Below are 13025 nucleotides of genomic sequence, written 5' to 3' on the forward strand. Positions count from 1 at the left end.
TAAATAGTTTCTTAACTAAATAGTAGGCACTTGTCTGTTTACCTATTTTTCACGTACCTACGTTGATGGAATTTTACTACACTGTAGGTGGTGAGCTTCATTTTCTCCAAATTGGAGGAACCTGTGATGATATTGATGAAGCTGACATACTAGTGGATGGATCTCTTTCTAAAGGAATAGAACCGTCTTCAGAAGGTTCCAAACCTTTATCAAATCCTTCAAGTCCTGGCATTTCAGGTATGGTATTAACTTTTTAAAATGATTCTTAAAAATGCAAATTCTTGTGATGTTCAAAGTTTTCTGGATCTTTCTTATATAATCTTAAACATTATTTCATTTTTTATAGTCAATTCTTGGTTACTTTTTTTTTTTTTTTTTTGCGGTATGCGGGCCTCTCACTGTTGTGGCCTCCCCCGTTGCGGAGCACAGGCTCCGGACGCGCAGGCTCCGGACGCGCAGGCTCAGCAGCCATGGCTCACGGGCCCAGCCGCTCCGCGGCATATGGGATCCTCCCAGACCGGGGCACGAACCCGTATCCCCTGCATCGGCAGGCGGACTCTCAACCACTTGCGCCACCAGGGAGGCCCAATTCTTGGTTACTTTGAGAGAGTTCATTTCCTTGTTGACATTCTCTTGCCAGGCTTGTTTTTGTCTATTGTTTATCACTATTTTTTCAGTAGTTGGAAAATGTTGTAAACATTAGAATAAGAAATGGTTCTCAACCTGTGGTAGGTTGATCAGTTTTGGTGAAGTCACCTAAGAGGTAAAAACCTTATTTTGGTCGTTAAGGAGCTATTCGGTCTAGTTAGGGAGCAACAAAGCGTATGAAAAAGAGAAGAGTTCATTAAGTAAGTGTAAAGTGAGTGGAATGGCTAATATTACTAATATTACTACTGGAATAAAAATGCTGAAAAAATATTCTTTCCCAGGGGTGATATATTCAGACTCTCATTGCCCCATTGTGAACCTTTAGATAGGTTTGGTTTTGTTTGTTGTTTTTTCTCCTTTTCTCCTACCCATCTTCTCTACTGCCCTCCAAAACTTGTTTTTCAAAAGAAGTAATGTTAGCATTGTTACTCCTGCTTAAAAATCTTTACTTGCTCTGTGGGCTAATAACTCTAGTCTTTTTCTCAACCTCCAATTATAGGAAACTTTTCATGATTTCTTAAGTGTATTCAGTTTCATGCTCTTCATATGTTACACTAAGCTCTTTTTCCTTATCCTTTCCCTATACCACAGTCCTTTTGTACTTCCATTGTGCTGTTATGTTTTATTCTTAGCACTTACCACATTTTATTCCCCAAACCTAGCATTTAAAAGAAATTTAATGAATCTTTAAAGAAAAAATGTGTTTAAACTCAAATGTATTCCAAACAAATAATACATGAAGTTGGTATTTGTTCTTCATGAATACTTATATTTGTGCATTTGATCATTCTTCTTTGCATCAAAGGGAAACTTTTAGTGATTACTAGTATAATATATCTTAATTTTAGTGATTACTTGTATAATATATAGCAGTCTTTACTACCGTAAGGCAGGGTTTCTCATTCTCAGCACTATTGATGTTTCGGACTAGGTAATTCTTTGTTGTGGGAGGGCTGTCCTGTGCTGTATTAGCAGTATCTCTGGCTTCTACCTACTTGATTCCTGTAGCACACACAGTTATCCTCATTCAAATGGCCCTGGAGAGGCAAGATTATCCTCTGGTTGAGATAAAGTGACTCATGTCTCTTGCTATGTATAATTAGACTTGATTGTCTTGATTACACAAGTTGGTTTAAAAAGCTAACGTATTGAATATTTTCATATTTTATAGGGTATTGGTGTAATAAGAGTTTTCATATAAATTCCATAAAAATACTATTTAGTAAAGGTGAATTAGATTATAAAGAAAGAAATAAAGAAGGAGCATTGATACGTTGTTAATGTTTACAAACAACATTTAATACAGTTTCAGTCAGATTTTTAAAAGCTCTAAGCTTTGAGGAAAAATGTAATTTGAAGTACACTTGTAATAATTATATAGAATGCAGTGTAAGCTTTCTTTGTGAAACTATTCTAAACTTACCAGATTTCATATTTTAGTCTTTTTTTTTAAAATAGTACCTTTTATTCATTCATTCATTCATTCATTCATTTATTTATTTATTTATTTATTTATTTATTTATAGCTGTGTTGGGTCTTCGTTTCTGTGCGAGGGCTTTCTCTAGTTGTGGCAAGCGGGGGCCACTCTTCATCGCGGTGCGCGGGCCTCTCACTGTCACGGCCTCTCTTGTTGCGGAGCACAGGCTCCAGATGCGCAGGCTCAGTAATTGTGGCTCACGGGCCCAGTTGCTTCGCGGCATGTGGGATCTTCCCAGACCAGGGCTCGAACCCGTGTCCCCTGCATCGGCAGGCAGATTCTCAACCACTGCGCCACCAGGGAAGCCCCATATTTTAGTCTTTTTTAAAAGTTATTTTTGTTAATTGGAATAAGAACACCAGTTTTTCAGCTTTGTCCTATGTTAGGCATTTCACAGATGTGCATACATATATTTGTAAATGCAAACTAATCTGTCTGAAGCAGGTTGTTACTCGTATAATACTGGTATGTATACAAGGTATTCTTGACTACCCCAGAAGTGGAAAAAATGCTGTTTAAGCTTTTGGTTTGTAAGTATTTGTTTGCCGTCAGTATAGCTTTGACTTCTTAAAAATTACTTTTTAATACAGTAAAATAGGGCAGATATTATGTGCTTGCGGATCTTTAGCATTTTGTTTTGTAAATAACAAAGTGTAAAAATTAATTATTGATCTGATGTAAGTCAGGCTTGCATTTCAGCACCACTACTTCTGTTGCCCTTGTTAACCTGGCGCTCGTTAGAGCTCAGTCAGGGCTCTTCTAACAGGTTGAGTTTAGGTTTCTCCAATAAGTACCCTTTCTATAATTTAAAATATTCAAGATGGATTTTTCTTAATGCTAGTTGTGTAGTCAGTGCTAGTTACTTTAGTTGTATATAGGTATCTGAGCCTACATTATTAACTTTGAGGCTATTTGGTGAATGTTGTAATTGACTATACAAAAAACATGGTAAAACTTCTTTTTTTAAAACCTATTTCAAATTCTACTTTCACTATTGTTAAGGAGTTGATTTATTGGTGGACCAGCCATTTACCCTTGACATCTTGACGTCTCTAGTGGAGCTAACCCGCTTTGAGACTTTGACTCCACGGTTTTCAGCTACTGTTCCTCCATGCTGGGTAGAAGTTCAACAAGAACAGCAGCAAAGGAGGCATCCTCAGCATTTGCATCAGCAACATCATGGAGATGCTGCTCAGCATACTAGAACTTGGAAACTACAGACTGACAGGTAAAACATTCTTCCAAGCTCATCTTATATATTTGTTAGAGACAACATAGAATTATTATATATGTTACTCTTTCTCTTAACTTTTGCATATTAACAGCTTTGTTCCTTTCATTTGTCACCTTAATTTTAGAAATTACTGTATTCTTAGTTGTAGGATAAAACGCTAAGAGTAATCCATCATTGCAGTTAGTTTGTTAAATAAATTTGTGGATTGTGTGACTAAATACTTAAATGTTTGTTTTGTGTAGGTACTTTTTTTTTTTAATATGAGTTTTCCTTTTTTCTGTTTTTTTAAAATTTTTATTGGCGTATAGTTGATTTACAATGTTGTGTTAGTTTCAGGTATACAGCAAAGTAAATCAGTTATACATATACATATATCCACTCTTTTTTTAGATTCTTTTCCCATATAGACCATTACAGAGTACTGAGTAGGGTTCCCTGTGCTATGCAGTAGGTTCTTATTAGTTATCTGTTTTATAGCAGTGTGTATTTGTCAATCCCAATCTCCCAATTGTGCAGGTACTTTTGAAGGCACTAATAATATGGCTTTCATGGAATTACATTCTGATGGGGATAGACAGACAGTAGCAGATACCTACTATGTCATATAGTCATAAAAGCTCTGAAACATGTTAAAACAGTATGGTGATAGAATAGTTGTTGGGTGTACATGTGTGTGAGAGTGAGAGAAGGAGAGAAAATATGTGTAATATTTTTTTATAAGGGCCCTCAGAAAGGCCTCCATGAAGACATTAATTTGGAGACAATAGTAAGTACAGAGACCCTGAGAGGTATGTTTTATGAATTTTAGGAAGAGCAAGGACACTACTATTGGAGTGCAGTGAACATGGAGGAGAGTGGTAGGAGGTGAGATCAAAGGAAATAGTTGGTAGCCAGATCATGACCATCTTTATAGGCCATAGTGAGACTTTTATGTTGAGTGAGAATGGAAGATGTTAGATAGTTTGGAATATAGGAGTGATGCAATATAATTTATATATTAGAAGGATACATTAAGACTGCTGTGTTGGTAGTAGATTATGAGTGGTTGTGGTGTGTGTATTGGGGGGAAGTGATAGAAGCAAGGATTCTAACTTGATTGCTATTGTGGTAATTCAGGTAACTTTGGTGGTGTTGATGGTAACTTGGACCATGATGATAGTTGATGGAGTAAGTGAGAAGAGTGGTCACATATAGTTTGGAGGTAGAAGGAATAGTGTATGCTAATGTACTGAGCATCTGGTGAGAGTGAGAATAGTTAAGGATTACTCTAATGTTTTGGATTGAGCTAATTGAAAAATGGAATTTCTTTTTACTGATATTGAAGTTGGTTATCAAGTAATTTGGGTTTATTTATGAAAAGTTTGAGATACCTGGTAGGCATTTGGATATGAATCTGGAATTTAGTGGAGTTTTATTTTTCAACATATATGTAGAATTTAAAATCAGAGAATGGACATGTATAAGAAATACAAAAAGTTCTTATTTTAAAATACAAATTCTTGTGACCCCACTCTTAGATTCAGGGTGGGGCCCATGAATCTGCACATAATTCTGATGCACAGTAGCTCACACTTACAGGAACAAGGGCTTTTTGGAATGTACAGTTCCGAAGGCAGGTAGAGATTCCTGAGGTAAGATTATTCATTGCCCTAAGTTTAATCTTTCTCAATAGAACTGCTTACCTTCTCTCCTGATCCGATTGAGAAGCACTAAGTTTTATTGGAGGCTGCAAATCAGAGTACGAAAGGTGATATTAGTGGTAAAATGGTTACGACTGAAGAAAGATTTTCGCATTATTTATTATTTTCTCCCTTACTTGACAGCAACAGCTGGGATGAACACGTTTTTGAATTGGTTCTACCTAAAGCTTGTATGGTTGGACATGTGGACTTCAAATTTGTTTTGAACTCAAACATCACCAATATTCCACAGATACAAGTGACACTGCTGAAAAATAAAGCTCCAGGCTTAGGGAAAGTCAATGGTAAGAATGGATCAAATTTTACATTTGAAGATTTTATCTTGTAGTTGGTTTCTTAAAAAAACGAATTTTCAACTTGGCTGTCTAGGTTTGACGTCCCTCCTTGCCACCCACCCCCACCCCTGTGCTATTTTCCTTCTTTACTTTTTGTGGTTCTATTTAGAAAAGTTAATCCAGAGAACATTTAAGAGCTTTTCAGTAACTCATTGTTGTTCAGACTTGCATAAACTTGAGTAATTTAATTATGGTTCTTGGGAAATGCAGTTAGTTCCTTTGTGAGTTAGTTTCACTTTTAGCATTAGTAGACTTACACATTTCTCTTCCTAAGAGGAGACTTGATTGGGAAAAGAGCTTTGTTATGGAGTCACATATTCTTTTAAGGTTATTAGTAAAACCCAGAAGGTAATGCCAGAAATATATTCATCTTTATTTATCTTTCTTACAAGTTCCGAATTTGATGTATTGAGTTATTAAAATAGATTGTACATACTTGGCATATTGGAAACTAGATGTTATTTCTCAGTGTTTTCTTCTTAATAGGATAATTTAAAAAACTGGGGTTACTTTAAGAGTAAAATGGCTACTTCACATCAGGGGTAAAAACATTGAATCCTGAAAAGTTTCCTATTTCACAAATATGTATGTATGTGTTTGTGTATATATGTGTGTTTGTATATATATGTGTGTATTTGTGTGTGTGTGTGTGTGTATTATTTTGAATCATGACAGCCTCTGATGTAATTGGGTTAGGACTTAGGTGTTGGTATTTTCAAAAGCCTTCAGGTGCGGTACTGTGTAGCCTAGGGTAAGAATTCTTAGTTTAGTTGCCAGCAGATTATTTCTTCAGGTGAATATCCACCATTAAAAGAGAGAAGAGTGTATGAAACAATTGAATCTAATTTTCTTCTTCTCCTAACAACCATTTTAGCATCTGTGATAAAAATCACTGCAGTTCCCAGTTTAACAGAATTTTAGAATTTTAGGCACATAAATCATTGATATTAAGCAAAATTAAGTTTACTAATATTTTTATCCTCTAGAAACAGCAGTAGATAGGCAGATCACCTTTCCTTTGTCTCCAGCTCTTAACATTGAAGTGGAACAAAATGGGAAACCGTCCTTGGTTGATTTGAATGAAGAAATGCAGCACATGGATGTAGAGGAATCACAGTGTGAGTTAAATTATAGAGCTGTTGTCCATGACAGTAAAAGGAGTAGTGATCCAAATGCATCATGTTGGGCAGAGATTTCCTTATGGCTTGCAAAAACATGGTTTTAAGAACACAGTTAAAAATAACCTATAATTCTGCTTTGGCAGTATGCTTTAACTTTCAGCTCATCTTTGTGAACACAGCTGCACTAATACTTGCATTCTTGTTTTTTAATATCTTGAGATTTGAAATCATGTCATGATTCTATAATTTTTTTTTAATCAAGGTGAATGTAAATAATATGGGAGTGGAAAAGCAACATAATATATCAGATAATTGACTATAGTTCCTTAGCATGATAGTGAATTCTTATTTGAACACATTCAAATATGGAATTTTGTGTGGTGCTGTTACATGTAAATGGGATGGATATTTGCTTATTAAATATTACATTTTAAATTATAAGCTAATTTAAAAGAAAAATGTGTCTTTTTCTTTTTAGGTCTTAGATTATGTCCATTTTTAGAAGATCATAAAGAAGACATTCTGTGTGGGCCAGTATGGCTTGCTAGTGGCCTTGATCTATCAGGGCATGCTGGGATGTTGACGTTAACAAGCCCCAAACTTGTTAAAGGTGAAGTAACATATTTTACAAAAGCAGAATAAATAATCCCACAATTGTAAAAGTAGATTAGAAAAAACTGATTTCAGAAAAGTAAGGTATTGTTTTTTGGGGGACTTTTCATTAGTGATTCCATCAGTTTCCTGGTAGCTGAGGTAATTTCCTCTCATAAGTGATTATTGTTATGTGAAACTTCAGATCCTACTTTCTGTGTCTTGAAGGTCTCAGTGCTTTTTAAAAAAGCATAAAGAAGATGAATGTAGGATGACTTAGCATGACATACAGAATTCTTCAAATAACCAGACATCATGTTCTGCCATGTTTGCCTTTTCCATCAATTTAAAGTCCTGTGTCTTCAGAGTGTTGTAGATTGTTATAATATCTTCTTTTATGGGATTTTTATAGAGGAGTTTTGAAAGTATCAGATGTAATGATCTGAGTGTCTTAAGCACAAATTATAATTAATGTATATTTTATATCTTGTATCTGTAAGATGTTAGATATTGCAGTAGTAGGACATTTATTTCACCTTTGTATCTCAGGGGTGAATAAAAAAAGCCAACAAATGAGACACTTACCTTGATTGTTAAAGTAAAATTGGAGGTGGGTAAGGTGTGGAGATCCTTCCCTAAACCAAGAACATATCTGACCACCTAAGTAACAACTATTTTAATTTGTGTACATTCCCTTCATAATGTTTCTCCCCATTCACACAGTTACCTTTAGCTGCAGACATAGTATATACACAAGTTTGAATGTACTCCCCTGACTACATCTTATTCATTCATTCATTAACTTTGTGAGACCCTATGATGTGTTAGGCCACATATTGGGTTACAGTGGTGAGCAAAACTAATAACATCTCTTCTCTCATATTGCTGAGAGTATAAGTTAATTTTGTTGAATGAGAGTGTGAAACTGAAAATTTTATATGAAAATTAAAATGTCGGCTTTGACAAAATTGGGGATAAAATTATGTAACATGTATTTCAAAAGACTCAATAATGTAAAAGTGTTAATTTTCCCAGAATTTAGTAGAAATGACTATTCTTCCCATCAAATTCCTAAAACTTTGAACTGGAGAAAATGATTGCTAAATTTTTGTGGATGAATAAAAGGATGATATTGGCCAGAGACATTTAGAAAAAGAAGATTGAGGAGGAGGGTCTTATTAGATTCTAGAACCTAGAATAATGCAACAGTAAGAAGAATGTAACAGTGTGGCACTAGCACAGTAGGCAGACAGATCAGTGGAAAACAACAAAAGTAGCTTTTGTAATTACAGAAGGATTTCATAACTGCTTAGGCAACAATCAGCTTATGGTTTGTTCATGGGTATATTAGTTTGAGGGTATTTTTGCAATAAATTTTACATATAGATTGTATAGTACGATCTCAGCTTAGTTAAAACCATATAAAATTGAAGCTAGTGATAATAACAACCAATATTCATCTAGTGCTTCCTTTGTGCCATGCAGTTATAAGTGTTTCAGTTACCTTTGAGGTAGGTACTATTATTATTCTCATTTACTTTTGAAGAAACTGAACCATGGAGAGGTTAATTTGTCACATGCCTAATAAAATGGCAGAACCATTATCAAAGCCAGGTAGTGGCTTCAAAGCCTGTGCTTTTTCAACTGTAATGCTATAATGCTTATGTGTATGTATGCATTCACATATGTATGTGTGTGCATGCGTGAATTAAAGGACTGGATGGATGCACATATGATACATCATTATCTTTGGGCAGTGCTTTAATGACAGTTTTTTCTTTGTGTTTTTCTGTAGTTCACAAAATTTATGTTATTAAAATGAATAACTTCTTTGATTGGGGTAAAACATGCCAGGTGTCAAAACTTTCTATCTTACGCTGTTCATATAACTCCTGTGCTTTTTGTTCTTTTGCTACCAAAGGTTATTTAGCCATATTGTATGCAAACAGTGTAATTCAAAAATTCTGGCCAAGTGTATTTTTCTTTTTGTGGAGTTAATTTAACTTGCTCTGGGAAGACAAAAAACAATTTGATTTTTTGGTGATTGAATAATTTATCCCCTTCTGTACCACTCCTCTAGGTATGGCAGGAGGAAAATATCGTTCATTTTTAATCCATGTCAAGGCAGTGAATGAAAGAGGAACAGATGAGATCTGTAATGGTGGTATACGTCCAGTAGTAAGACTTCCATCCCTAAAACACCAGAGTAACAAGGGTTATTCACTTGCTTCACTCTTGGCAAAAGTTGCAGCAGGCAAGGTATGAAACAGTATCATTCTGAACTGTAACATGCTGTTTTAAACATGGTGGTTGAGATTTGACACACTGTTAGAAGTAGTATGGCCCATAATTGATTTATCAGTAGACACTTTGTCTGTTTGTATTTTTTCTCTGCAGCAAGTTAAAAATATATAATCAAGGAGAAAATATTTGAATTAACTTTAAGCCGACTACCTAGCTTATATAAAGTACATTCAGTAGGGAATAATTGTTAGCAGGTACTTCCCTGTATAATTATTCTTAGTTCCTTGGGTTTCTCTGCCCTCTACTGATAATGCACCACTTTTTTTTTTTTTTTTTTTTTTTTTGTAAACATTTGGGAGACTGCAGGAACAGAAGTTGAGAAGTGATTTTAGAGATGTATCTTAATTTTCATGGTTCATTTTCTACAGCTAGCTATATATCATGCAGTTTCTTCATACTTGTTTGATCTTGGACTTTCCCGAACTCTGGAGATTTTGTTTCTCTATCATCATTATTCATAAGCAACAATAGCAGTATCAGTAACACCAATCATCTTATATTTGTATAGGTCTTCCAATTTTTCAAGGACTTCTGTGTACTTTATCTGATTTAATCCTCAAAATAACTCTGAGGTAGGCAGAGCAGGTGTTATTACCTCCATTTTTTCATGTTGAAAGTGAGTGAACCTTGGAGATTGGGGAGCTGGCATATCTTGTAGAGCTGTAGCTGGGACTTAGACTCAAGACTTTGGCTTTATAATCTTAATTCATTGGGTTATTACCTTTAAACAGTGACTATGTCTATCTTTCTTTCCCTGTTATGATTCTGGGCTAAATTAGTCATTTACTGAATATGAGGGTGAAAGCTGTCATTTTAATTTGAGATTTATGTTTTGATAGCCATAATTCAGTTATATTCTTTTATTTATAGACTTTAATAGTAAACATTTTTTTTGTTTCATTTGTTTGTTCATTCAGTTATTTATTTTTGTATGTTTAGGAAAAATCCTCTAATGTTAAGAATGAAAATGCAAGTGGCACCCGTAAATCCGAAAACCTCCGGGGCTGTGACTTACTTCAGGAAGTCTCAGTCACCATCCGAAGATTTAAGAAAACTTCAATTTCTAAGGAAAGGTAACCTCATTTTGGTAACCTCATTTTCTTCTACTATTCTTAAAGTAATAAGAGTACAAAGGAAGAATTCCAATAAATATACCAAAATAAACAAAATTTTTAAATCCTAACTTTTACTTGAAAATTTTTATTTGCTTTTCATTTCTCTTAAGAACTTATCTCAGTGATGGTATATACTGTCTTTCCACTTCATTGGTTCATCCCCGGTGTCTTTATAGTGTTTGGGAATTTTCAAAAGTTCTTTTTTTAAATTGTGATAGTAATGATTTCAAATGAAACATTATATGTCCAACCGGGCTGAAATAGCTTTAGTTTTAACTTTTCTGTTTTGGTTGTTAATGTGTTTATATATTCTTTTTTGTAGAGTGCAACGATGTGCCATGTTACAGTTTTCAGAATTTCATGAGAAACTTCTTAACACTTTGTGTAGAAAAGCAGATGATGGCCAAATCACAGAACATGCCCAGAGCCTTGTGTTAGACATTCTTTGTTGGTTAGCTGGAGTACATTCAAATGGACCTGGAAGGTTAATAAGATTTTATTTACCATGGATTGCCCTTTGGATTTTATGATTGGAAGTTCAAGATGAGCCTAAACATCTGCTATTGTTTTGCAGCTCAAAGGAAGGAAATGAGAGCCTGCTTTCAAAAACACGAAAATGTCTTTTAGACATTGTACATGTTTGCTTCTTTGAGGCCGGACGCAGCATAGCCCATAAGTGTGCACGATTTCTAGCCTTGTGTATCAGGTTGGTTTCTTTTTTTTTTTTTTTTGCGGTACGCGGGCCTCTCACTGTTGTGGCCTCTCCCGTTGCGGAGCACAGGCTCTGGATACGCAGGCTCAGTGGCCATGGCTCACGGGCCCAGCCGCTCTGTGGCATGTGGGGTCTTCCCGGACTGGGGCACGAACCCGTGTCCCCTGCATCGGCAGGCGGACTCTCAACCACTGCGCCACCAGGGAAGCCCCTGGTTTTTTTTTTAAGTTGAAAATATACTTCGTAGGTGCACCTGCAGTTTGGCAGGTGATACCTTGTCTATAGTGTTATTTGGTTCCTGTTGAATATATGTATAACTTAAGAGGATTTTCAAAAGTTGATGAGGATTATTGAGATTCTAAGAAAAAATTTGGGTTTTTTTGGGCAAAATGTCATGTTAAATAAATCTAGTAATAAAAGAATTCTACTAGGCTTCTTTGCCTATTAGGAAGACTTTGGGGAGTTTGGTAAGGGGATCCCTTCCCCCACTTTCACTCTTACTGTCCCTGATTGTCTTTGGATTGTTCACTTGAGGCCTTGTTCCCAGTTATATAATAATTTTACCAGACTTATTTGTAGTGTTACGCAGATCATTTTCTCTAAACTCTGAAACTATCTAGGAAGTGTTTAAAAGCTAATAGTCTATATTGACTATACCTGCTTGTTAGCCCTTTTTGGTAAAAAAAAAAAAAAAAAAAAAAAAAGGGTGGTTTAATGCGTAAGAAAACAGTTACAAAGACCCTTAGTATAATCAATCCCTACTATCTTTCTGCATGTCTGTAGGGCTTTAAGGCAGATTTTCTTTCAATTTGTATGAACACATTTTAAAGATTTTAAAAGTACTACACCATGTTTAGAGTTGGATTTAGACCTTGAGTAATGTGTTTAAATTTTTTCTTTTAAAATCGTTTTCAGTAATGGCAAATGTGACCCATGTCAACCAGGATTTGGATCTGTTCTGTTGAAGGCCTTACTTGATAACATGTCGTTCTTACCTGCAGCAGCAACTGGTGGTATGTGAAATTAGTTCAATCACAAATAGCTGTAGCCTTAGGAAATATCTCACAGTATGCTTGGGGTTGTGTAGTAACTTTCTTTTTTTTTTCTCAATTAGTTTTCTTTTTTTCTATAGCTTATCGGTTTAAGGGGTTTCAAATTGTGATTGGGTAGGCAGATACTCTGTTCGATACTATTTTTAGGAAAAAGTTAATGGGAGATTTAAGTAAATAACCAGGTCATCTCAATTCATACATTTTCTGTACTTCATTAAAATAATTGAGTTGCTTGGCTGTTCACAAACTAAAATGTCAGTAAGTGCCAGAGACATGACATAAATAAGAAGAATGGTTCATACACATATTGTGTGAGAATAGTAGGGTCTGTGGCAAATTCTGATTCCCTAAAAGGAGCCAGTGGGTTGTTTTTTTTTTTGACAGCACCTAAAGACTGTGGAAATTCCATTCAAAAATGAATGTAGTTATCAGGTAGGAATTTACTATGAAGGGCTACTAATTTGTCCTTTACCTAGTGTTAATTTTTTGTAGGCATTTCTCACAGTCTTTTATTTTATAAATAACCATTCAACAAGTTATCTCAATGAGATAAACATATTCCACAAGGATTTGATCTTGGTGGTATACCAGAAAAAAAGCTTGCTCAAAGTTAGTTGATAAATGGTTATTTTATCAATACCTTAATTTAGACAAAGAGTCTGTTTATATTTACCTTGAACATATATTGACTAAAACTATGAACTGTTTGTTATATAGAGTAGAATGTTTTGGACT

At 35.0% G+C, this 13025-nt stretch overlaps 1 protein-coding gene across 6 annotated transcripts in view; it reads left to right on the forward strand.

Annotated features, from left to right (window-relative positions):
- BIRC6 (baculoviral IAP repeat containing 6) overlaps positions 1 to 13025 on the forward strand; it is a 230976-nt gene that overhangs the window by 59219 nt on the left and 158732 nt on the right. For 5 of the 6 annotated variants that reach the window (XR_009534377.1, XM_060117774.1, XM_060117775.1 and 2 more), the window contains exons 11-20: positions 88 to 237; positions 3129 to 3354; positions 5184 to 5344; positions 6382 to 6513; positions 6995 to 7126; positions 9188 to 9366; positions 10351 to 10484; positions 10849 to 11010; positions 11101 to 11232; positions 12154 to 12251. Coding sequence is in view for 5 of the 6 variants with exons in the window: in XM_060117774.1 (XP_059973757.1) it covers positions 88 to 237; positions 3129 to 3354; positions 5184 to 5344; positions 6382 to 6513; positions 6995 to 7126; positions 9188 to 9366; positions 10351 to 10484; positions 10849 to 11010; positions 11101 to 11232; positions 12154 to 12251 (1506 nt within the window). In the remaining variant the exon portion in view is untranslated. The remainder of the gene's footprint in view (positions 1 to 87; positions 238 to 3128; positions 3355 to 5183; positions 5345 to 6381; positions 6514 to 6994; positions 7127 to 9187; positions 9367 to 10350; positions 10485 to 10848; positions 11011 to 11100; positions 11233 to 12153; positions 12252 to 13025) is intronic. The other variant, XM_060117777.1, reaches the window with a different exon arrangement.

This window comes from Mesoplodon densirostris, chromosome 14 (assembly GCF_025265405.1).
Source record: "Mesoplodon densirostris isolate mMesDen1 chromosome 14, mMesDen1 primary haplotype, whole genome shotgun sequence".
Classification (NCBI taxonomy): Eukaryota; Metazoa; Chordata; class Mammalia; order Artiodactyla; family Ziphiidae; genus Mesoplodon; species Mesoplodon densirostris.